Source organism: Chelonoidis abingdonii, chromosome 2 (assembly GCF_003597395.2).
Source record: "Chelonoidis abingdonii isolate Lonesome George chromosome 2, CheloAbing_2.0, whole genome shotgun sequence".
Classification (NCBI taxonomy): Eukaryota; Metazoa; Chordata; order Testudines; family Testudinidae; genus Chelonoidis; species Chelonoidis abingdonii.
This window is the reverse complement of record NC_133770.1, coordinates 263995962-264021672: the sequence shown is the minus strand read 5'-3', so window position 1 is coordinate 264021672 and position 25711 is coordinate 263995962. Positions and strand designations below refer to the sequence as shown.

The 25711-nt window shown below is 45.2% G+C and overlaps 1 protein-coding gene across 3 annotated transcripts in view; it reads right to left on the bottom strand.

Annotated features, from left to right (window-relative positions):
- Positions 1-25711, bottom strand: part of GRHL2 (grainyhead like transcription factor 2) — a 148261-nt gene that overhangs the window by 35851 nt on the left and 86699 nt on the right. For all 3 annotated transcript variants that reach the window (XM_032778504.2, XM_032778505.2, XM_032778506.2), the window contains exons 8-9: positions 17528-17622; positions 3678-3836 (exon numbers count right to left, since the gene is read on the bottom strand). In XM_032778504.2, the coding sequence (XP_032634395.1) occupies positions 3678-3836; positions 17528-17622 (254 nt within the window). The remainder of the gene's footprint in view (positions 1-3677; positions 3837-17527; positions 17623-25711) is intronic.

Genomic DNA, 25711 nt, shown 5'->3' with positions numbered 1-25711 from the left:
CCATTCAAGAATACAAGAGTCACTGAAGAAGACATTTTGATTACGAGGCATGGGATAATCCCATAAGAGACCCCAAACAAGAATTCAAAGTTGAATTCTTTAAGCAGGTGCTAGATTGTGCAATACAGTCAGTTGAAGCACATTTCATGCAGCTCAAGGAACACAGCAGTATATTTGGGATGTTGTATGATATTCCAAAACTCCTGACTATACCTGAAGAAGACCTACACCAGCAATGCAGGGCACTAGAGACAGTGTTGACACATGATAATGTGTGATATTGATGCGAGTGATTTAGGTGATGAACTGAAAGCCCTTTCAAGATACATTTCAGCAAGATCAACTCCAAAGGCTGTTCTGGAATATATGTGCACAGATAAGATGACCACCCTCTTTCCAAATGCTTTTGTTGCTCTGCACATACTTGTAACACTTCCTGTAACAGTTGCCAGTGAAGAACACAGCTTCTCCAAGCTGAAGTTAATAAAAACACATCTACGCTCCACAATGACACAGGAGAGGCTGGTAGGCCTTGCAACCATCTCAAAAGAGCATGAGCTGGCCCAGACTGTGGACCTTCAGGTAGAACAGGAAGAAGGCAGAATTGAGACCTTTCAAAGTTTTGGCCCAAGCAAGAGGGTATGGGGGCGTCCTTTGAGCTCCCCGCCTCAGGTGCCAAAACGTTGTGGGCTGGCCCTGAGAGGGGCGTGCAGAAGTGGGGGCAAGCAGGTAACTGTCAGGGACACAGAACTCCTCCAGCCCAAGGACCACAATGTGGGGAAGGAGCAAGCTCTTCTAGGCCCAGGGAGGAGAGTGAGCTCCTTCTGGCCCTGGTAGGGGGTGGGAGGAAGTGAGCTCCTCCCAGCCCTGGGGGCTGCATTGAGAGCTGACAGCTCCTCCAATCCTAGGCCTTGGTGGGGGCACACAATATGCCTCTCCCAAAGGGGTAAAATTTAAATTCATGCATGCACCCCTGCCTCTGAGCATGCCCACTGGATGAGGGCCCATTCAAAATCTGACTGGAGAAGGTGCCCATCTGATAACTTTTAGCTCAGTGGTTAGAGCACTCACCTGGGATGCGAGAGATCAGGTTTAATTCCCCCTCTCTGCCAGAGGTGGAGAAAGGATTTGAAGAAAGGTCTCCCACTGCTCAGGAGAGTGCACTAACCACTGAGCTATAGGAAATTCTGAGATGGGTACCCCTCAGTCTCTCCTGTTGAAGTTGTTTCATTGTGGATGGACTCATAGACTTTAAGGCCAGAAGGGTCCTTTGTCATCATCCAGTCTGAGCTCCTGCACATCCCAGGCCTCAGAACCTCACTCACCCACTCCTGTGATAGACCCAAAACCACTGGTTGAGTTACTGAAGTCCTCAAAACATGATTTAAAGACTTCAAGTTACAGAGAATCCACCATTTACTCTGGTTTATACCAGCAAGTGGCTCATGCTGGAGGGCTTGGTTTAGGGTTGCCAACTTTCTAACTGCACAAAACCAAACACCCTTGCCCCCGCCCCACCTTCCATGAGGCCTTGCCCCTTCTCTGAGGCCCTGCCCACTACTCACTCCACCCCCCCATCCCTCCGTCGCTCACTCTCCCCCAACCTCATTCACTTTCATTGGGATGGGATGCGGGTTGGGATGCGGGAGGGGGTGAGGGGTCCTGCTGGGGGTACTGGCTCTGGGGTGGAGTCAGAAATGAGGGGTTCAAGGTACAGGAGCGGGGTTCAGGCTCGGGCAGGGAGTTGGGGTGTGGGAGAGGGTGAGGGCTCCAGCTGGGGGTGTGGGCTCAGGTGGGGCCAGAAATGAGAGGTTATGGGTATGGGAGAGGGCTTTGGGCTAGGGCAGGAAGTTGAGGTGCAGAAAGGGGTGAGGACTCTGGCTGGGGGGTGCAGGCTCTGGGGTGGGGTGGGGAATGAGGGGTTTGGGGTGCAGGAAAGGGCTCCATGCTGGGGGCAAGAGGTTTGGAGTGCAGGAGGGGATGCAGGCTGCAGGCTCTGGGAGGGAGTTTGGTTGCGGGAGGGGGTTCTAACCTGGGGCAGGGATTTCAAAGTGCGGGCTTCGGCCGGGCAGTGCTTACCTGAGGTGGTTCCCGGTCGGGGGCACAGCGGGGCTAAGGCAGGCTCCCTGTCTACTCTGGCTCCACGCTGCTCCTGGAAGCGGTCGGCATATCTGACCCATAGGCAGAGATGTGGCCAGGCAGCTCTGTGCAGTGTGTGCTGCCTGTGCCTGCAGACACCGCTGCCGCAGCTCCCATTGCCATGGTTCCTGGCAAATGGGAGATGTGGAGCCAGCGCTGGGGGTGGAGGCAGCATGCGGAGCTTCCCCAATCTCCCCTGCCTTAGCCCTCTGCGCTGCCAACTGGACTTCTAACAGCCCGGTCAGGGGTGCTGACTGGAGCCCCCAGGTTCCCTTTTCGACCGGGTGTTCCAGCCGAAAACTGGATGCCTGGCAACCCTACTTGGGCTGCGGACATATTTAACTGCGGAGTAGACATTCGGGCTCAGGCTGAAGCCTGACCTCTGGGACCTTCCCACCTTGCAGGGCTCCAGCCCAAGACCGAACATCTATAACTCCTTAGCCAAGTTCTTCAAGCCGGAGTCAGCTGGCACAGGCAGCTCTGGGTTTTTAATTGCCATGTAGACATACCCTAAGGGGCACTACCAATAGAACTACAACTAAGATGACTACCAGAATCCTCTGACTTTATTTCCACCATGCCTGGAATTAGGGGTGGAGGCAAAAGAAACTAAAAATATCTGCTAGGGCCAGTTAGGGAAACTTCTTTGTGGGGTAATCTGGACAAGCAGTCCACTGGACCAGTGACAAGCCAGGGTTGAACAGCTTCCAGCAAGTGAACTGGGTAAGGGACAGACTGACAAAGAAAGGTGGTTTGGGGGTTTTTGCTGAGTTTTGGAGCTGGGAGAGAGAGTGCAGCTCAGGGAGTTCCTGCTGAATTCTCCCTTTCCTCGAAGGGCATTTGCATGCTCTGAGACTTAAGCTGCCTGGATCAAGCAGCAGCAGCAGCACTATGGTGAAAAACATCCAGACAGACTGACAGCTACCGCCAGCCAGCCAAGACCCTAGGAGAATTTCAGACTGGAAACCAGCGAGCCTGGCTGGAATCAGGAAAGGACCCTGCCCAACAAGGGTGAAGTAAAAGTCTGCATCTCGGCACATGCAGCCTTGGCTAACCTTGCTAAGGTGCCAGAGAGAGAGGGGTGGTCGGAGGAGTTTGTGAGTACAAGGAGGCGGAAAACTGGCTTATTTATAAATGTTTATTAGTTAACCTTAATCCCTTCCTTCCCCAGATCCTATGTTCCTGTTCCCAGTAAAGTCCCCCCTCCCTTTGTTAAACTGTTCTTTTTGAAGCGGTGTTTCTGCGCTGGGATTATTTACCTTATTGTCCCCTGTGTCCTGGGACTTACACTCCTCTCCAGATTGTAGGGTTATCACTGGTTTTTCAAGGGACTGCACCCCTGTGTATAGGGCACAGGGAGTAGTCACTTTGTGTGGAGTCTCCATGCACCAAGAAAAAATAAAAGAACCCAGGCCCCAACCCATACGAGGAGAGGGGAGAAGCCACTCCAAATATTGGTGATAGCAAGCACCTCAGAGAGAAAAAGGAGACTTTGGATATGGGCTCCCTCCATCTTTCACAATGTTATCTTCACTCACTTTGTCACAGAAGACCTTGATCTGGCAGTAGGCCCGATGGATGGGTTTATTGCTGCGATTATTGTAGCTGTATGTGTCTATCTGAATCATCAAAGGAAGCCCCTTCACTCCTTTTTGTGAGGAGAAATCCGTGCTCAGGCAATTCACCGTGATGAAAATCTGAAGCAGAGAGATGGAGATGAGAAGTTACCTTAAAATGCTGTGCAAACTGTTATTCTGAAATTGCTACTAAATGTAGGATACCTGGGACCTATGGAAATGTTTGCAAAGATTAAAGCAAGGGTCATCTCATTGAAAAACCAAACCAACACAAGCCATATATCCAAAAAAGACACTGCTATTAAAGTCAACTACTATCTCAATGCTGCCAATCTATCTCTCTGCTCTGAATCTGTCTCTTTCGGTCTGAACTAAAATCTTGGCCCATCTCTCTGACATCTCCTTGTGTACGTCCAGCCATCAATTCATGCGTAACATGGCCAAAACAGAGCCCCCACTGTTTTCGCCAGCCCTCTCCCCTCTCTGTTGTGTGGACATGACCAACGTGCTCCCTTTCACTTAGGCCCATAACCTGTCTGTCATCTTCTCTCAAACCCAGGCTACATTGAAATCTTGCTGATTCTTTCTGCATAACTTCTCTAATATATGGCCTTTCCTATCCCTCCACACACCTAAAACTCTTGTCTAGGATCTCATCACCTTGTTTCTCAGTTACAGCAAAGTCCTTTTCTTCTGGACAAGTCCATCTTGCTTTGCTCATATCCATTCAGAATGCTGCTGCAAAGATCATTTTGCTAGCCCATAGCTTTGATCAAGTCACCCCTCTCTTTGCACCCCTCCACTGGCTCCCCTGGCTCCATCAAACGTAAGCTACTTCTCTTCACTTTCATGGCCGATCCCCACACATTGTTAATTTTTTTTAAAAAAGCCTTGCTGCCCCGAACACTTGGGACAAACTCTACATAAATATCTGTGAAGCTGCTTCATTCTCCTTCTTCAGATCAGATCCTTTCTTAGCATTCTTCTTTGCCATGAAGTTTACAAAAAACTTGAGAACAGTTAGGCAGCTGGTGTGCTGACGAATATAGTCTTATTGTGTCCTTGTATTCCCCTGGTCTGTCTGCCTGTATCCATCTGCTATCTCTTGCCTTATGCTTAGATTGTGAGATCTTTGGGGAGGGATCATTTTTTTGTTCTGTTTTTGGACAGCAACTAGCACAGTGCAGTCCTGGTCCATGAGTGGCATTCCTAAGTGATATCACAATACAAATAATAAATTATTAGTTTTGCTCTGAAATAGTGATTTTTCCCAATCCAGAATACCCCACATGGGATTTTAAAGATGAAAATGTGATACTAACAATCCAGTTGCATTTAGTTATTTCCCATTGAAGTACCTGTGTATCATATATTCGTTTGTGCTGATTATGTTTTAACTTGATTAGATTTATCTCTTTCCCATAGATGAAAACTAAGCCCTTTATACTAAGAGGATACAAAGGAAAACTGCCAATACAAATTGCCTAAGTTATGGCAATGAAACCTTCTGGAGTAAAATGTACTGACTCCTAGAGGAAGAGCTTTGATGGTCTCCACAGAGACCCCAAAGTCCTGCTCATCTGCAAGGACACAAGCTGTTGCTTTCTGTGGGACTTTGAGGGTGCAGAGGAGAGACTTGTATGCAGTGGGAGCCCACAGGGTGGTATAAGAATTAGAGACATCACGGAATTGCAGAGGCCTCTCCCTCCCCACAAAAGGAAAGAACTTTGTTTAGCAGGGAACATTTCCATATAGTCCAGCCTCTCATATCTCTGTGCTAGCTTGCATCCAGAGAAAAGAGCAGTGCTGGTGTCGCTGTGGGGGGAGGGGCACTTTACTCTACTCTAACTGCAGCAGTTAATATTACTGCAAAGTAGTTTATGATGGAGTTGGCACAGCTTGTTTGCCTGACTGAGCTAATGGCACAGCAGCATTTCTGCACTTGATTGTATCACACTGCTGCATTTACAAATCAAGTAGTTGAACTTTAACTGAAATGAGGGGAAGGCATCAGGGAAGGGCTCTAGCTGAAACTGATTTTGAAACTGATAGTGTTATTCTGCTTCAGTTTAGAGCCCAGCCTGTCCAGCTCCCTAGGTTAGGGGAAGCACGGGGGCCTTACGCTCATTTACCTTAAGTCTCTGTTACACTGTTCTGGCAGTGCCTTAAAGAGAACGCAAACACCACTTTACATTGCTAGAGCATGGTAAAGGGCCTTAATAGGTGAGAATCTGGTCCTGCTATATTTTAGTCTATATTTTTGCACCAGAAAGAACTGAACGCAACATCAAAAATGTGAGGGGAAACCCACGCCACATTTGCACTTCATGTTTGCTCAACAAGTTGCTGAGGCGCTCTGAAGCACACCATGTGCTCACAGAAGACATAAAGCACTGCCCCATCTTATCCAGTTCCAGGCACTGTGTATTCTCTCTGGCCTACATTCCTGGAGGCAGGAGAAATAGTAAGAGATATCAGAGAAGATAGGCTAACGGCTGCAACAGTCTTTCTTTTTTCTGAAACATTACAAAGGTCCCTGCTACAGAGACAGATATCATTTAATGAAAATAACAGATGCAATAAAATTCAATATCCTAATCTTGCATAGTGATATTTCATCACTCCAAGGGTCAATGGTTGTACATTCATGGCGCACATATGAAGGTGAGGACTGGCATACTGCACTTAATGTTTCATTTGAACCATGTGGATAAATAGGTGGATTAGAATTAACACAGATCATTGATTTTCAGAAAAGTTTTGTGTCTCAGAACACTTTTCTATTAGCTTCCCTTTAAAGCAGGCTTTGGATCTGGAAAAGCAATTTACAACATGGTAGGGTGGGAAGACTATACACCTTCTTCTTTGAGTTTATTTTATTTTCTTATTTTGCATTACTAAAGATGACAAGGTTCTCCATTGGAGTTTGCCTCTGGAAAACTTGTCTGACCAGTCATTAATTATGTGAACGCTGAGCGGGGTCCTTAAATTATTTCTCAGTGCATTTTAAATTTTTACAGAGTTTTTGACTCCAGTGATCGGCCCCAGACAGGATGGCACTTCGATGCCATGGTGACTGATGCTCTAGGAATAGATGAGTAGATAGGCAGGCAGCAGAGAGCACAACGAGAAATCAAACTACCACATGCAGCAAGACTAGAAATTGAAACATGGACTATTTTGCTCCAGACAGTAGAATTGCTCTTGGCAAACAAATTATTCTATAGCTGATGCCTTTTCTGTTATGTATGTTCTATGAAATTATAAAAGCTGAACCATACTCCAGTCTTTCCATTTCTCCTATTGTAAACTATGAATTCAGCTTCTAGCTCTGATCCCTTCTTAAAGTGCATTACACACCATCCCATATATGCTGTTCCTCAGAACAGAGGAAGACAAGTTTGGAATTTGGTATGAGAGGAAAAGTAACAACATGCAAAAAGAATCTGCTGAACCTCTTCTGTCTGATCACCCTGTCTGTAATCCTCAAGAGTACCATCCTTCTCCCTTATAGCCTCCTCTGACACCTACATTGTTACTCTCCTTTCCCCTCTAGAAGAATTTAGCACTGGCCATAATAGTTATATTGTAGCATATCTCTGCAGTGAAAAGAACCCACCTAACCTAGTGAAGATTCTCCTTCCCCTTCCTAATATTGACCCAATGTTCATCTCCCCACTCCCTGAGGCAATAACTGAGGAATGTGGGCTATTCTGACCAACAGTGATTTCAGTTGCCCCTTCAAGGGGAGTCCACATTTCCCTGTATAACACCCATGTAAACCTTACTCTTGTCTGAGGCTGAGAGTGCAAACAGCCTCTTCTGAGGTAGCAGAACACACGTCACTAGCCATAAAAGGGTGAAAAAGATTAGCTCATACCAGGCTCCCAGGCCCATTCTTCCTAACACACTGACAGTTGGGAGTCAGGAGAAACAAGAGTGTCATATTCAAAGATACTCTTTGGTCCCAGAGCCTTCTTGCCCTGGCCTCCTTCATGGTAGAGTCAGATGGCTGGACAACATAGACTTGGAAAAAGCTGTAATAGCAGTACTGCTGTTTTTCCTAAGGTCCTGTCTAATATTACACTTACAACTGTATTTGGGATTCTGATTACAGGCACTTGTCCCCCAATTCATTTGCAAATACAACTCAATATGTAGTGTAGACTGGACCTTAACTATGTTCTGCAACCAGGAAAGAGCCTTGGTTGTATCTTTGGTACAGGGAGAACTTTAGCTAGGGTTCCGCTGGCTGTGAGGAACACATTTGAGCAACGTGAGGGTATCTCATCCATCTGCTCACCTGAGCTACTGGGGGATCAAGTGCACTTTGACAAGGAAAAATTAAACTGGAGAAATGTTTGAGGCATGAGAAGCTGACAGAACTGGCCTAAAACAAATTAGAAACTGAGGCCAGCCTAGATTGTTTCATATGGGTAACCTATAGCCAAAATCTCTACCTTTTTTCAGGGAGGAGTCCCTGTCTTGTGCAGCAATTATGAGGACTACTTATCGTTTGATAACAATGGCAGGGTAATCAGTGCTGTACAAGACAAAAAAGAAACAGCTCTCTGCCAGGAGAGAATGCAAGGCTCAGGGAATAATTTCCCCTTTATCATTAAATCCAGCCAACATGACTCCTACCTCAATCTCCTGTCTTATACATTGTAAAGGTCTTTAGTCATTAAATCTGTAACATATAAACCTTTTATTATTGTTTGCATTTCTTGTTTTCATCATCTTAAAAAGAACTGATAGCAATTTTTCACAACAAAAAATTAAAAACTGCAAGCATTTCCCTATATGTCGCTGCCAATATATGGAGTCTATACCCAGAGCGCTGTTCTTTAGAGGACTGATCAGTCTTCAGCTTTTGAAACACCACATTCCATACTGTGACACCAAAGAGTTAAACTACATGTCTGTTCACTGAAAAAAAAATCAATCCCATCATCCTTTTTATATACCACAAGTGCAGCTTTATAGTTTCTCTTGCCGTGTATTACCTTATAAATCCTATACAAAGGTAAGGCCTTTGATTTAGTTCAAGACCAATGTCTCTGGAGAATGTTTACATTTCTCTTTTGAAGCTTCCTTAACCCATACCACACCCCAGCAACTACATAAAAATACCATTTGCCTTAATCCCAGCTGCATATTTACTGAACCATTTGTATACAATGAAATTTCAACCTTGCTTGCTACCACAAGCTGTTTTATTATTCTCTTTATACACATACAAAGGGATGATTTATCAAACCTGGCTCCAAGCCTAAACTACAGAAGTTCTGGTACCAGTCCTCAAATAAAAATGTCTATTCCTTCCAGCTTTAAATTAAAAAAAAGTTTGAAAAAGACTAATCTTTGAGGAAGGGACTTCTTTTTGTTCTGTGTTTGTGTAGCCCCTAGCACAATGGAGCTCCTAGGTGCTACAGTAATATAAACAAAAAATAACAATAATTAACCATTAATAATGAATTTCTTCCTCAGTGAAAAGGAATTTGATGTAGCTTTAGCAAGGATATGAATAGGTAAAGACATGACAAATCCTACACTGCTCACAAGATAAACAAAACACATTATCTATATTGAGTATACATAGGTCACCACAGTGCAACCACCTCAAGCCAATCTACATGCTGCTTTGCATCTGCATTAAAGTGATATTTTTCGTCATGAACAGTGCACTGAATTGGTGCCTTGACTTTCATATAAAATAATCACTGGAAGTAAATTGCCTGTGTGCAGGTTTTTTTTTATCATGGAGAAAGCTCAGATGTAGCTCAGTCCTAACTGTTTAAATCTGTTTTCTATTAATCATGCTCACTGCACCAATTTATTTTCAGCTACTTCTTAAGAGTTTGTGCAGCTTAGGAAAAAATATTTCCATGAAGCTAGTGTGGTCTCTGGTCTGTTTTTTAATTACTTTCCCCGAAAGTTCAAATTTTATCATGAGTCAAACTGACAATATAACTGTTACCAGGAAAAAAAAGAGTTATGTTGTCACCAAAGTTCCACTAGATCTTTGTCCAACCAAGCTGTGACTTCAGCACATCTATAATTCAGAAAGACAGACACTGTAGAAATATTAGCTTTTTATAGTCACACAGCCACTCCATGATTAGTTATGTGTTTTCCATCTTCCTTTACCAACATTAAAGGCTGCCTTCATGTTAAACTAGGTGAGAAATCAGCTCATCACCTTGCTTTTAAATATAGATATTCTGTGCATAAAGAGCAAGTGCGGGAATGAAAGTGAGATGGGTTATGTGCCAGATAAAATCCTTTTTCCCCATTCTAGTGACACTCTCTTAATACCTACAGTGTCTTTCTTCTGAGGAAGCTGGAGATGAGGCTTAACATGACTGGAAATCTCTTCTTCTGACTCCCCTGGACCCCAGATTTAGCCAATAAATCCCATGGATTTAGCCTAAATAGGTAAGAAAAGTCCCCATCGAGAATGAGGAGGAAGTGTGTGCTGACTGAGGACCTACTCCTGCTCTCACTCAACTGAGTAAGACTGTTGCTGTTGACTTCAGTGGCAGTAGGATCGATTCCTGAAGGATCTTAATTGGCAAAAGAAAATGATTCTTCTGCCATGGATCTGGATCCAAAGCCTACTAAAGTTGGTGGACAGATGCCCACTGAATTCAGTGTGCTATGTATCAGGTTCATGGAGAATGATTCCTCTCCCTCTTCCGACCTACACTAAGGAACAGTGGGAAAATCAAGGATGACAGCAAGATGAGCTGGCTTTATTGAAGTGGTAATTCTCTTATAACCGAGGAGATAAAAGAGGTCTCTGTTTAAATTCTTCGTGTGTGTGTTTGTTCCTTTTACACAGGGGCGGCTCTAGCCATTTCGCTGCCCCAAGCATGGTGGCACGCCGCAGGGGGCGCTCTGCCGGTCGCCGGTCCCGTGGCTTCGGTGGACCTCCTGCAGACTTGCCTGCGGAGGGTCCGCTGGTCCCGTGGCTCCGGTGGACCTCCTGCAGGTGTGCCTGCAGATGCTCCACCGAAGCCCCGGGACCAGCGGACCCTGCGCAGGCACGCCTGCGGGAGGTCCACCGGGGCTGCCTGCCACCCTCCTGGCGACTGGCAGAGCACCCCCTGTGGTGTGCCACCCCAAGCACATGCTTGGCATGCTGGGGCCTGGAGCCACCTCTGCTTTTACATCAGACCGAACTGAAAGTTTTGGACAGCCTTCCTTTGCTGCTGGTAGATCTTGACGCCGTTACTCAGGCTGAGTAGTATCTTTCTCCTCAAACTGTTCCACTCAGCTGGAATATGGGAGGGAGGATCTGTCCCTAAATCAGCTGCCCACCAGGTGGAGCAGGCAATTATGGAGAAAGGAAAGATCTAACTCTAGAGATAGGGCACGTCTGAGTCTGGCTGAGTACATACCCACTGGTTTCAAGCTGGTTTGTACTTGGCACAGCTCAGTTGTGCCTGCGCTTCTGCTACCAGCAGTACCGCAGCTGCACTGATGTTTATACTCATGCTAGCTCGCTGAGAGGTAGAGCGAGCATGTGTACACAAGCAAGGGAATCATGCCCCTACTCATAGTGTGTGTGCGCTGGCCAATACGTTTTAGTGTACGGTGGTAACTCGCAGTAAATTGTACCTATCATGTTATCATATAACTTGCTAACTGCATCCCCCGCATTTATCACTAACCATCTCATTCTTGTAAAAACACATCGATTTCAAGTCCACTTTGAGTCAAATATTTGATGATCATGTCAATGAATAAGCACAGGCTACCACGCATTTCAACGAGCAACTCCTGCAGGAAACACGTTTCCTAGACTTCATGGATAGAGCATGGCAGCACTGTTTGGTCCTAAAAAGACTCACTGGCTCCTATTATTTTAAATTCCCAGTGATTTAAGTGAGAGTTGCCTTCCTAATGTTATGGAGAGGGAGTGACTGAAGTGGCATAGTGGGAGAAAGCTCCCTCAGCCATTCTGCTCCTACCTTACATGGAATGGCAGAGCCCGTACCACTCTAAAAACCCCTGGGGTGCTGGTTGGGGATGGTTTGGCAATATCAGTTGTGGCTGGTTACAGAATTGCCAATGCCAAGTAGCTAAAAGTCAGGAGCCAGGCACCCAGAAATCATGAGATTGGCTTTCAGATACTGAGTTTTAATAAAATAATAAATTTCATAGATTCCAAAGGCAGAGGGCACCGTTATGATCATCTTATCTGACCTCCTGTTTAACACACGCCAAAATAATTCCTAGGGCATACCTTGACTGAAAAGTTGTCAGTGATGGAGAATCTGCCACAACCCTTGGTAAATTGTTCCAATTGTTAATTACTCTTACTATTAAAAATGTATGCTTCATTTCCAGTCTGAATTTGTCTAGCTTCAACTTCAAGCCATTGGCTCATGTTATACCTTTGTCTGCCAGCTTGAAAGCCCACTATCAAATATTTGTTCCCCACGTAGGTACTCACAGACAGTAATCAAGTCACCCCTCAACCTCTTTGTTAATCTAAGTAGATGAAGCTTCTACAAGGCATCTTTTCTATCCTTTAATCATTCTTGTAGCTCTTCTCTGAACCCTCTCCAATTTATCAACATCCTTCTTGAATTGTGAGCCCCAGGTCTGGACACAGTGTTCCAGCAGCAGTCACACCACTGCCAAATACGGAGGTAAAACAACTTCTCTACCCTTACTCGAGATCCCCCTGTTTATGCACCAAAGGATCATGTTAGTCCTTTTGGTCACATCATACTGGGAGATCATGTTCAGCTGATTATTCACCACGACCCCTAAATCTTTCTCAGAGCCACTGCTTCCCAGTATAGAGTCTCCCATCCTGTAAGTACGGACTATGATACCCAGGTCTTTAATCCTCTCTCTTTCATTAAACAAAGAGTCCTTGTGGCAGCTGCCTTTCTTTTTTCCCTTCTCTCCACGATGGAGAGAGCACAAGGGGAAGGAGGCAGATTCTAGCTTTCCTTGTAGGAAGAGCCCTGAGTTGATTAGTCGATCTTTATTTGCAGGGAGAAGGGGGTCAGAAATGGTTTTGGAGGGGTATGTGATGGGGTGTCAAATATTTTTGCACGGCAGGGGGGTATCTAATTGCCACCACTTACTTTGGATACCAACTTCCCCTGGCCAGTGTCCTTACCGTTGTCATGCTACTACCATATACACAAGGATGCCAACAAGAAAGAGCTCTCTCTATGAGGGGTCTGTGTAGCTCTGGCTCTCCCTTTCTGACGGTTGGGGAGGGATAGCTTAGTGGTTTGAGCATTAGCCTCTTAAACTCAGGGTTGTGAGCTCAATCCTTGAGGGGGCCATTTAAGGATGGGGGGGACTGTCAGGGACAGTATTTGGTCCTGCTAGTGAAGGCAGGGGACTGGACTTGATGATGTTTCAAGGTCCCTTCCAGTTCTATGAGATAGGTATATATTTATACTTCCCACCTTGAATTTTCTTGGACATCCTGCTGGAGTCACCTGCTTTTCCTGGGCATGAGGTGAGGGCAGATTGGGTTGGAAGTCCTACAGGAATTTTTCATGGCAACTAGGCCAAGTACAAATATATCATTTAACAAGGCCTGGGTCTGAAGGAACTTGGGAGCTTTTCAGCACCTTTGTTTTAAAGATGTGTTGACTGTATATTTTCTTTTACAATGGATTAAATATAAAACTCTCTCTTAAAATAATCTCAGTGTTCCCAGTTCAATCCACAAACAGCTGGGAGAACAGGAGCTACGGCTGCTGCTCAGTTGTGGGTGCAGTCTGCTACAAGTAAGAACATTGCTGTGGTAAGATGCAGTGGTGACCTAGGTCGTGAGTGGTGTATCTGTCCTTCTGGGTTTGTCAGCCCCTTTGTGCTACATTAGTACAGCGCGGTTTGTATTTAAATGAAGCTGGGCCCATAATCTATTGAGCACTGAGAGTGTTCAATATTTATTATTTCTAGATCTCTGCAAAGCTTTTTTACACTGCACATTTTGCTTGCTGATAAAACCTTAAAGAATACAAGCTTGTTTTTAGCATTACCTACAGCTTTTCATTTCTCACACGTATCATTGCATCTGCACAGCTTAATGTAATGACCTGCATGCCAATACAAAATTGGAAAAGCCCAGATATTGCCAGTTGAAATCCAGCTAAGCATTAATAGGTGAAAGTTTAGATAAACTCACACTGATTTGGGTAGCCATATAATCTCTACATGAATACGCACTCAGTTCAATCTCTGATTAACTGTATTTCCATGAATAAATTATGTTAGTCAGAATTTACATCTATTCCTGCAGGCTGGAATGCTCCCATCAAAGGGACCTGTGCAGGAACCAGATTTTTCATTTTGCACAAAAATCCACAATTTTGAATGTTTTTCAGTTTTGAAACAGAATAAAACCAAAAAGAATTAGAATATTCCTACAACAACAAAATTTAGGAAAAATTCATTTCTGATCAGTTTAAGAAAAAAAGCCCATTTTTTTGTTTCCCTTCCTGCCTCCTCCCCCCCCACAGAAAAGTTGTAAATGAAAAATGTTCACCAGCTGTAGCAGTAGCTTTTATTCTCAAAAGCAAAATCCACCTCTGTTGAAACAGCAAACTCAGGAAAAATATATCACTTGCCCTTCTCACATTCATTCATAGTTACTCCAGATGTATGGTCAGATTCCTGCACTCATGCTGGGTCACCTTCACTGGTTCTAAAGCTGTTTTCCTCAGTTTTACATGACCATATGATTGCCTGTTGTGTCAGTATATGACAGGGCAGTGAGGCCTAGGAGTCCAGAGCCTCACATCATATAGCATGATCCTTTAAGATTTTGGGAGGTTTTGATGTATGCAAAGACAGGAAATCAGAGGTACTGGTAGAAAAGAAGCAGTCCCAGGAATAAGCAGTGTTTGGGAGAAAAATCCATTACTGTTTCTGTAAGGACCCAGGAACCTTGCAGAGTGGGCTGGGCAAAGCTCCCCTCTCATCCAACCAATTGGGGATGAGTTGGGAGAAGAGAACTGGCATAATGCCGCCTGCCTCCTCCCTCATAGCAGGGCAGACATCAACAGGAGAAGGCTGTCTGTTGAACCCTCCGAGCTCGAGGTCTAATTAGGGAAAAGGAGCCAGCTGAAGAAGACGCTGGCTAAGACTCTACAGCCGGCCTAACTTACAACCCAGCTCCAGGGAAGAGAGCTGGGGACTCCTGGCCAAAGAAATAGTGACTATCTGAAATACAGCCAAAGCTTCAGGAAGGGGACTGGGGAGGCCTCCTGATCAGAACTCTCATGTGGATCCAAAGTGGGGTGTGAACTGAGGCACCTAATGAACTGAGTTACACTTTGTAGAAAGACTTAACTAATCAGACCCCACCAATGTTTTGAATCATAGTCTTGGTAATTGATTGAAAAACCCAAGTGAGCTTTGAATGCAATGTACCTGCAGAGCCATGAGAGACCACAAGAGGTATACTAAAGGGAAGAGCCCCTGTGACACTCATTAATCCTTTCCTTTAAACCAAGAGTCAGCAACCTATGGCACGCATGCCAAACACGGCAAGGGAGCCGATTTTTAATGGCACGCTGCTGCCTGCCAGGGTCCCGACTGCCAGCCCCGCTCAGCCCACTGCCAAACCCAGGCCAGCAGTGGGCTGGGCGGGGCTGGCGGCCAGGACCCCAGCAGGCAGCAGCGTGCCATTAAAAATCCTACCCGACCCAGCCTGCTCTTCTCTGCCCCCCGCCCATCGCTCTCTCCTGCAGGGCCAGGGGGCAGAAGCTTGGTCCTGCCAGCTGCTGCTGCAGGGCAGCCTCCACTGGCAGCTAAGCTCTCTCCTGCGCCACCTCTTTCCCCCAGTGTGCTGGGTTCCTGCCTCTCCTCCTCTCCCTCCCTGCTGCCGAACAACTGATGGCCCTGGAGAGGGAGGGGGAGAAGTGGAGCCGGAACCACAGCTGCAGCGTGCTTGCTGCTCCGGAAGAGAGGCGGGGACGGGACCTTGGGGAAGGAGGTGGAATTAGGGCATATCCCCTCCAGCCCCTTGCCATGAGCTGCTCAGGGATCATTCCCATGACTCCAGCCCACACCCCAAGCCCCCTGCCCTGACTTCTGAACCCCCCACATACCCCCAGCCCCCTGCCCTGACTCCTGAACACCCCACATACCCCCAGCCCTCTGCCCTGAGCCCTGCACCCCCCAGGCCCATGCCCTTACCCCTGCACCCCCCTCACACACACCCAGCCCCCTGCCCTGACCCCTGGACCCCCCATGACCCCAGCCCTGACTCCAGCATCTGCCCCCACATACCCAGCTCCCCCACATCCCATGCCCTGACTCTTGCACCCCCCACACATCTCCACCCCTACCCTGAGCACCAAACAGAAGCTCCTGCACACACACACCCACATTCCCACCTGCACCCCTCACACACTAGGTAAGCGCTCCACACCCAAACCTCCTGCCCCAACCAGCCTGCTCCTTCACCCCCAGCCCTATGCTCAGTGCACTCCCACCCTCAGCTCAGTGCAGAGGGAGAGGAAGAGAATGGGCTAAAACCAGGGAGAAGATAGGTACCCACTCTATGTGGGCAGGGCCAGGACTCCAGACTGGCAGCAGGCTGAGTGGGGCTGGCAGCTGGGACCCCAGCTGGCAGGAGCCCGTGGACGGAACCCCAGACCGGCAGTGGGCTGAGCAGCAGTGGACTGAGCCGCTCAGCCCACTGCTGATCTGAGGTCCCGACCGCTAGTCCCACTCAGCCCGGTGCTGGTCTGGAGTTCTGGCTGGCGGCCCCTTGCCAGCTGGGGTCCCAGCCGCAAGCCCCGCTCAGCCCACTGCCGACGTAGATGAATGGAACCCCAGGCCGGCAGCAGGCTGAGCGGGCCAGCAGCAGGCAGAGCGGGCCGGCGGCGTAAGATCAGCATTTTAATTTAATTTTAAATTAAGCTTCTTAAACATTTTGAAAACCGTGTTTACCTTACATACGACAATAGTTTAGTTATGTAATATATAGACTTATAGAAAGAGACCTTCTAAAAAATGTTAAAATGTATTACTGGTACACGAAACTTTAAATTAGAGTGTATAAAATGAAGACTCGGCACCTCACTTCTGAAAAGTTGCCGACCCCTGGCTTAAGCTATAGTACTGTACCATGTTCCTAAAAGTGTCTGAATTATAACGAAAATACTTTGACAGTCTTGGATGATGGATTTCACAGAAATGTAAAGAGCTTAACAAAAATTAATTAAGCCTTATGATGACACCACTTATGAGGCAGAAGAGATATACTAGATTCATGTCCGTCTACAACCCCACTGAAAACAATGGCATGCAGATCATGGAGGGCATAATTTGGCTTGCAGAATCTTTCTTACTGGTGATGATGCATGAAAAGGGAAGACCCCAGCTCGAGTCTCAGATCTCAGCTTGGGTTGGCAGATCTGGCAGTTAGAAAAAACCACGCTCTTATTATGTGTAAAACTGAGCATATTTTATATGGAAATTATTGAAAGTCAATAAATATGGATCCACACTATCCCATTTTTACAATCGTTTTTTTTGCACTGAACCTCACTTTAGTAGACAGGGACCTGTCTATGTTTGAAACATTCCTCCAGGAGTCTCCTCCTGATGGGCTCCTACTCTCACACATCACCTGGCCTTGTACAGATTCCACCACCACACCATAAGCCAGTGAGTGACCAAGCTTTTACTGTGCTGGCCTTGAGGATGTGTAACTTGCTCACTTCTGTCTTTCGTAGGCTTGTTAATGATGAATGGGGTGGAAGGTGATATTTATAAATAGCATAATAACAATACATTCAGTCTGTGCTGCAACTCACCTTGGCTTCGTCATTGACGTCCCAAGTAAAGGACACAGCATTGAATGCAATTTCTTCAATATTCCCAATGGTGTTAAAGCTCTCCTTGTAGTCAGCTGTAAGATGCAACCAATAAAAATGACTTTAAGAACAGGGTTCTATCATTTATCTTCATAGTCCACAGATTCTTCTGCAAGGTTGTCCTCCTTTGCCTTTTCATGTAGGTATGTCTAGGGAGTCAGGAAAAGCTATGGTGCTGCTCATGTTTCATTATTAAAAATCTGATTTACAACGATGTAAGCTTTCAGCTGTTCAGAATAATAAATTTTCCCGGAGCCATACTCTTTCTTAAACTGTGCTAACTGTATTTTTACTGGAGGCTTTATTGTTAATGTGGAACCAGCATTTCTGTATTGAGAATGAGTTTGTGTGCTTGTTAACTTGGCAGTAGAAAGGAAAGGCTGAAACTGGGAAGTTAAAATGGTAACATTAAAAGGAATATTTAATCCTTTATGGAAACGCATGGAGCCGAGGAGACCAATGAGCCTTGCAACGAAGTTTGAGGAAGGCTTGCAACATGCTATGCAAGTATTATTCTGGCATCGATCTGCCAGCATTTTTTGGAGGGGAGGAGGGTGGGAGTAGTATTCTCTCCTTTCTGCACCCTCCTGCACTACGGACTTTGCAAAGGAACTTTTCTTTCAAAGTGCAGGAAAAGTCATGTCTCTAGAGGACTCAAATCTCAACTCCAGTGGTATAGAATGCTTTGACTATCTGGGAAGGAAGAAAATTCCTCTTATCAAACAAGCTTTCCTGGCACTAAGTTTCTCATAGCGTCTGAATATATTTAAAGACATGATCACTTTAACGAACAAGCAAGCTCAGGTGATCATCAGAGAAAAGGCATATAGATATTATAAAAAGCTTCTTTCCAATTTGACTAGAAAGTTTTGTTTCTTTTGCAATTTAAATAAATAAACAAATCATTCACCACCAACTGCCAAACAAAAAATCCTGCTTGTTTTTATGTTAGATAGATCAAGAATGTGTCCAGTGGTGTCCCCAGTGCAGAGGTTACAAACTCTCTGCTTTCTGATAACTGAAGGTTCAGGGCATTGGATTTTTAACAAAGGGATATTTTCTTCCAAAAATTTAATTGGCATTAAAACAAACAAACAAACAAACCCATGAGTGTTTAAGAATAAACAAAAACAAAAGTAATCAAACATATCCCCCCTCAATTAATTGGTTTTTGCTTCCTTTGGACCTATGATGTCATAACCCTATCAATACTCTAGTCATCCAAAGAGTATTGAAAGGGAAAAAACCAATGTGAGAGAGACCTGAATTTCTAACCCATTTTTCTCCTTTGCCAGAGGGCTGAGATTACTCAATGTAATAACCTTTATCTTAACTTTTACCTGCATCTGCACTTCAAAAGTATGTTGATTCATAGCTTTGTACTCAGTTGTATAAAGAGAATGTTTTACATTCTGTAAGTGATGGCCCTATATGAATTTGGTATTCTTTTCTCAACCTTGTTATTCCTTTAAGAAAAATGAACATTATCTAGGTTTTCAAAAAATAATTAAGAAGCAACAATAATTTCAAGGACGCTTGCATGGCAAAAGTGCCAGTGTTGTGGGTGTGATAAGGGAGAGAAGTATAATTCATATAAAATTTTCTGCTTTGAAGCACAGGGATGCTGTCTGGACTAGTGAAACAACACGCCTGGAATGCTTCAAACAGTTTGGATCAAAGAATTCAGAACGTTCAGACCACAGGCATGGCATGAAACTTTCAATGAGGTCAAGCAATTGGACACAGTGAATGTGTATAGAGACGGTCTCTGGGCTTTTTTATCCCCACTGTGACCACAGGTCATCTTTCTAAATGAACACATTGGCTTTCCTGTAAGCAAGAAGAATGAGGAGACATACATATGTAGTTTAATATGCACATGCATCCATCTTCCCACCCACCCCTTCGATTTATGATTCACCCAAAAATGCCTTGTGCAAATGATTGCTGCACATGAGCATGCTGTGTAGGTGTATCTTGGAAAGGGGTGAACAAGATGTCTTGTAAAGACATATGTTTTCTTCATGTAAAAGACAATAAGTACCCACCATCCCAGCAGCATCTCTCTTCCCCCAACACTCTCCCCGCCCATTTCCTTAATTGCCATACACAAATCTCAGGAAATGTGTGACATGCCATTTAACAGCAGAGCTGCACATCATTCCCTCCAGCTCAAAGATAACTAAAGAAGCCAGAGCAGATAAATCAGCATTCTTGGTTGTGAAAAGGACTGACTGTAGCTGTTTTAAGCAACAATCTGGTTGAGGCCTTTAGGTGCTACCTCGGTATAAATGTTAACTAATGATAAACCGTCATTTAGAAATCATTTCCATGGATATTGGAAAGTTGCCATCATTATACTTTCTCCTCTCAAGCTGCTACTGCTTTAACAGAAAGAGAAAATTGGGGTTCTTTGATATGCAAGAAAATGGCTCTGAAAGAATTATTTCCATTTTGTCTGGAAAATTCTATACGGAACCAATATTGAAATTAGCAGTCTATTAAAACCCTATAAATTCATAACTTGGGTACAAGCTTGCACGGATAATATGCTATGGGTAACTGTTTTTGTTTTAAGCATCCAAATGATACCAATATTAGGTAAAATATAGGTAAAACTGTACCACTGTTGGTCATATTATGGTATCAATACTGGCCAAGTGATTACAGCATGTTGTAATGTAATCCGCTTCTATGCTCCATTGTTTTCGAAGAGAAAGTCAATACACTGTGGGATGTCTGAGCATGTAAGTGTTAAAAGGTCAGAAATATTTCCCAGTCCTCCAGTGGAAGAAAAGAGGTGAGGTGGAAGTGCCTACCTCCTTTTCCACAAAAATCCATACCTACATTTAGCCTTGATTTTGCAAAGCTCCTTTGCTCCCTGCTAATTAAGGGCTTAAGCCCTTAAATCCTTTCTTATATAGAACAGCACTTAAGCAACTGCTTCAGTTTAAGCATGTGCTTGTCCCATTAAAGTAATTGGGACTTAAGCTTATACTTAGAGTTAAGTATATGGATAGGGGCTTGGGATGGGGAGATAGAACTCTGAGGTAGTTATACTGGGCTCCCATTCCTGTAGAATCTAAATATCCCACAATCTTTAGCATACTTATCCTCCCAATACTCTGCACATTAGGAAAGTGCTCTTAGCCCCATTTTACAGGTAAGGCATAGAGAGTTAACTGATCTGGCCAAGGTCACAAGTCTGTAGTAGAACAGGGAATTGAACAAAGGGCTCAAAAGTCTGCACCTAACACCTTAACCATTGGACCATTCTTCCACCCTAGCTGGAGCATTAAATCCAAGTGTACGAACTTAGTCACCCCTATGTATCCGGAGTGAGCTGGAGCAGGCTACTCAGCTTCCCCCTTGCCCCAAGAAGACAACCTTACATCAGAAAGAGAAGTGTTCTTCAGGGAGAGCCCTAAGTCATAGTGGAAGGCAAAGAAAGGATACTGAGTCTATCAGAAGCCATTTGCATTTTGGGGCTGGGTATATGTCTTAATTGTCATCTAAACATTTGGACTCCTGAATATAGACATTGTCCGAATATCAGCTGATTCTCCCTCCCACTGCTAGTCCCAATATCAGATAAAGATCCCTCCCACAGGAAATCAGCAAGTATGATGCACTGCTGAAGGTGAGGCAGTGCTTATAGTTATCCTTCAGAAGGCTCATCTTTTCAGCAGCAAGAGGGGAAAGGGAGTCTTCAGTTCTACAAATGTCCGGAGTGTTTTCTTCAGACTCCCTCTGCCTCTGTTTGGTCTCTCCAGCCTTGAGGTGCATAACTGAGGAGTGGGAAAACCAACTTCTTGCAAGTTCGAGGGGTTGTCAATACAAATTTGCATCATTCCAGCATTTGATTTATTGCTAACACACAACAGCTGTGCTCTAGCTTCACTCCATGCTCTCAATACTGAAGCCAATCTGAACACTGAACCTGAGACATCAACCTGCCCTGGAACCTTAGTTCATTAACATGATTAGTAGAGGATGCTTTTCTGCAAACTTCACAGCAGAGATGAGCCCAAACCAAACCCCCAGATCAGGACTCCCCTGAATTTGGGTAAAAGTTGGGTCCACATCTGCAGTTTGCAGCTCATCTCTAATTCAAAGAAGCAAAACAATGCACAGAAGCTGATGACAGGAGTATCAAAAAAGAAGTAATGTGATGAAATATTGGCACAGACACATGGACACCACCATGACTAGCAGGTATCACAGCTGGGACTTTCAGCACCAGCCCCTATTATCTGAGCTAAACGAATTACTCCTTTAGTTCTGAGCACCATTATTGTTCTGTAGGCCATGCTTGATATTAAGGATATATTAATGAACAGTTTATAAGGGATTAGTGAATGATTAATAGAGGTAATAAGCATGTAACAGGCATGAATAATATGTGACATAGAGGGCTATAAGTAAGACTGCGATTTAGTCATGGAGATCACCGTGACCTCCAAAGACCTCCGTGACGTCAGCCAGTTGTGGCTGGGAGCTGCAGGGTCCCCTGCCACCTGCAGAGGCAGGGAGCTGTGGGGTAGCCCCGCAGCTTCCGGCCACCACGGCTGGCGGGGGGAAACCTGCAGCTCCCCCACTGCTCCCAGCCGCCACGGGTGGCAGGGGGACTCACACCGCTCCCTGCCCCTGTGGATGGCAGGGGAGACCTGCGCCACTCCCCGCCACTGCGGGCGGCTGGGTGGACCCGGTGACAAGGAATCCCCACTGCTCATGGCCACCCCAGGAGGCGGGGGGGGGGGGGGGAGACTCAGTGGCAGGGGGGATCCCCATTGCTCTCATGCACTGTGGGCAGCAAGACAGAGCCCCGGAGCTCCCGGCTGCTGCGGGCGGCAGGAGGAACCCCGGCAGCTCCCAGCTCCAGCGGGGGGACCTTGGAGTTCCCAACCCTCTCTTCCCCCAGCTGTTCAGGCTACCCATTTTGTCACAGGTATTTTTAGTAAAAGTCAAGGACAGGTCACAGGCTTCCATGAATTTTTCATTATTCCCTGTGACCTGTCAGTGACTTTTACTAAAAATATCCATGACAAAAACTTAGCATTAGCTATAAGTACATCAGGACAAGGTGTTATAGATGGTTATAACAATCTATGGCAATTTACTACAACATAAATTAATCATTTCTTAATACTTTATAAACTATCCTGTATTTTTAATATGAAGAGTATACAATATTCGTTACAAAAGTGTAATATGAAGTATATACAAAAGTGTTGGAGGTGCCTCAGGAAAGAAAGTTAGACAATGCCCTGTCTCGAAGTGCTTACAAGCTGGAATATAGAAATGACCCAGCTAGTTAGTATGAGAAGAGACCTGAAAGGAGCTTCTTGGACCAGCCACTAGCAGGAGACATAATCACAAACACTAACCAGTTTATTGTTATGTTAGAACTCTTGAGAACGAGAATTCTTCCACTCCAAGAGGAAGCTGGTAGGTATTGAATTATCTTTAAGAAGGCCCTGATATTGTACTCTAGATGCAACAGAAATAGAAGCACGAGGAATAATGAACTGACTATAAATAATAAGCATTACAAAGATCAAAGTGTGTTCATTAGTTAACACCCAGATCTGCATGCAAATACAATTTCATGAAAATTAGATACAATGTTGTATAATGTCTTCTGCCTCTGTCACAGCTTGACCCTCTATGTGGAATAGGTGTAGCATACACTAAGCACCGAGCTATTATTGGCCCAAGAAAAAGAAAAGTGTAGCTGTTTTGTGGAGCACAGCATTTGAAAGCTCACGTATACTTGACAATCTTTTTGTTCCCAAGTGGCAGCATCACTTGTGACACCAGCAGTTTGGAAGCCCAATGTCCAAAATTTTAATTCTTGATTAAAGGAAAATCTGTTTTGTAAATATTTTATTTGGCAATGGTAACCACCAAAGAGCTTATTTCAATTGCACTTAGCTGAAATACCATACAGAAGTGCCTAGAGTGCTAGAGCTTATTCCTGAGAAATGTTTTGGCAAAGTTTAGATCCATGTTAAATAGTTCTCGTGTTTGACATTGACCATTGTATCATTAAACCTAGTTATTCCAGGCTTCATGCAAGTTTACAGTCTAAATAAAAACTATAGATAGGAGTGCCTGGAAGTCAGTGACGGCCTATTTCTCTTCAAATTAATACAAATGTAAAAGACATTAATTGTAGCATATATAACACACTGCTTATGCGCAGCATTCTTTTTGCTGTACTCTGGTATACTGAACACACACTGTAGATTTACTCATTTGGACAAGGGGCCTAAAATGTATCAATTAAACCATTGTGAAATCCTGGTCCGTTGAAGTCAGTAGGAGTTTCACCCCATGTCATCAAAGGTGCAAAGGTATGACCAGTGGTACTGCAGCATGTATATACTAACACCAAAATATACAGCTTTAAACAATAGTTGTGATATGATACAACTTCTCTCTACATTTGCTCTGTTAATGTATTTCCTATGACAACTAAATAAACAAATTCATTTGGCCTGGGAGCTGAAAGGGAATTTTTAATTAATCTTCCTCAACGGATGGACAGTTTTCAACTTGAGTCACTGGGGCCAGGTTGGCAGGAAGGAACTCAGTAACAGCACCTTAGTAGCTCTCAGCAAATAGGTGAGTTTCTAAACAGTCCTAGTCTAAGGCCTTGTCTGTACCAGTGGTTCTCAAACTAGGGCCGCTGCTTGTTCAGGGAAAGCCTCTGGCGGGCCAGACCGGTTAATTTACCTGCCGTGTCCGCGTGTTCGGCCAATCATGGCTCCCACTGGCCGTGGTTTTCCACTCTAGGCCAATGAGGGCTGCAAGAAGGGCGGCCAGCATGTCCCTTGGCCTGCGCCACTTCCAGCAGCCCACATAGGCCTGGAGCCGCAATCGGACGAACTTGCAGATGCGGCAGGCCCTGAATAAGCGGCAGCCCTTGTTTGAGAACCACTGGTCTATACTACACAATTACACTGCAATAATCACTCCATTTTTTCATGTCCACACTATCCTCCTTCTGCTGGTGGCGCACACCCTCACGAGGAGCCGTTCCACTGATTTATGAAGGGCAGGGTGGGGAGCTGAGAGCCCGGGCTCTCAGTGCCTGGCAGCTGGGCTCCCAGCTGGGAGCTCAGAAGGGAGACTCCAGCTGTGAACCGTATGCAGAGCCCACAGCCCGGGTTTGAGGCTCCAGCTGTCAGCATTGCAGGACTGCTTAACGTCAACCTAATTCTATGGTGTAGACCTGGCCCCTGTAGAGGCTGGGCCTGGCAAAATTGGAAAATGGACAGGCAAACCTGATGTTCTCTGTCTGGGCTGAGAGCCTAGAGACTGCTCCCAGTGCAGGACAGGTGATCTTTGATTACCCCTTTGTTTTTAACAGTGCTATTTTCTCCACCATCTCCAAGTCCTGCTTTTCTCATTTCTCCCCCTCCCTCCGTGCACTCAGTTGTTTGGTTCCCTCAGGCAGTCAAAACAAGGTAAACGCTGCCTGCTTTGGTCTAGAAAATGCCTTAGGCCGGAATCTGCTGCAGATTACGAGGTATGTAAACTGCACATGGGGGGGAAGGTGGAAGCTCTGCCATTGATGAGATCTTCCCAAGCACATGGGGAGGGCAGTTGCAGACTCTCAGAGAATCTTGTAAATGCCTGTGGTGGGATGAGTAATAAAGGAGCTTATCAGGATAACTCATCAGGGTTCAAACAGCTTTACTCCCAGTTTTTGGTGAGACAAACAGTTAAAAGCAGACAACAAAGGGTGATGGGGTGTGTTGCATGCTCATTGGCCGTCACTCATGCAGATTCTAAGCTCTTTAGCAGACACCAAGAATGGATATTTGCACATGTATATTATTTTGCAGCACTGCTTTCTAATAGCAAGAATGTTTTATAGTAATGGACATCTTCATAGCAGATCAATTTAGATTTAGGAATGGAGTTTCTGTACACTTCCCTTTTTCACATTTTCTAGGGCATCATATATGAAGTGCTGAATGGACATGACGTTGTAGCATCTTGGGCCCTAATTCTACAACAGAGAGAGTGCAAATGGACTGCTGTGACTGCACAGAGACTCATTATTTGATTTTGATGGGGCCCTGTGTGGATGCAGCAGTCCACCAGTTCACTATC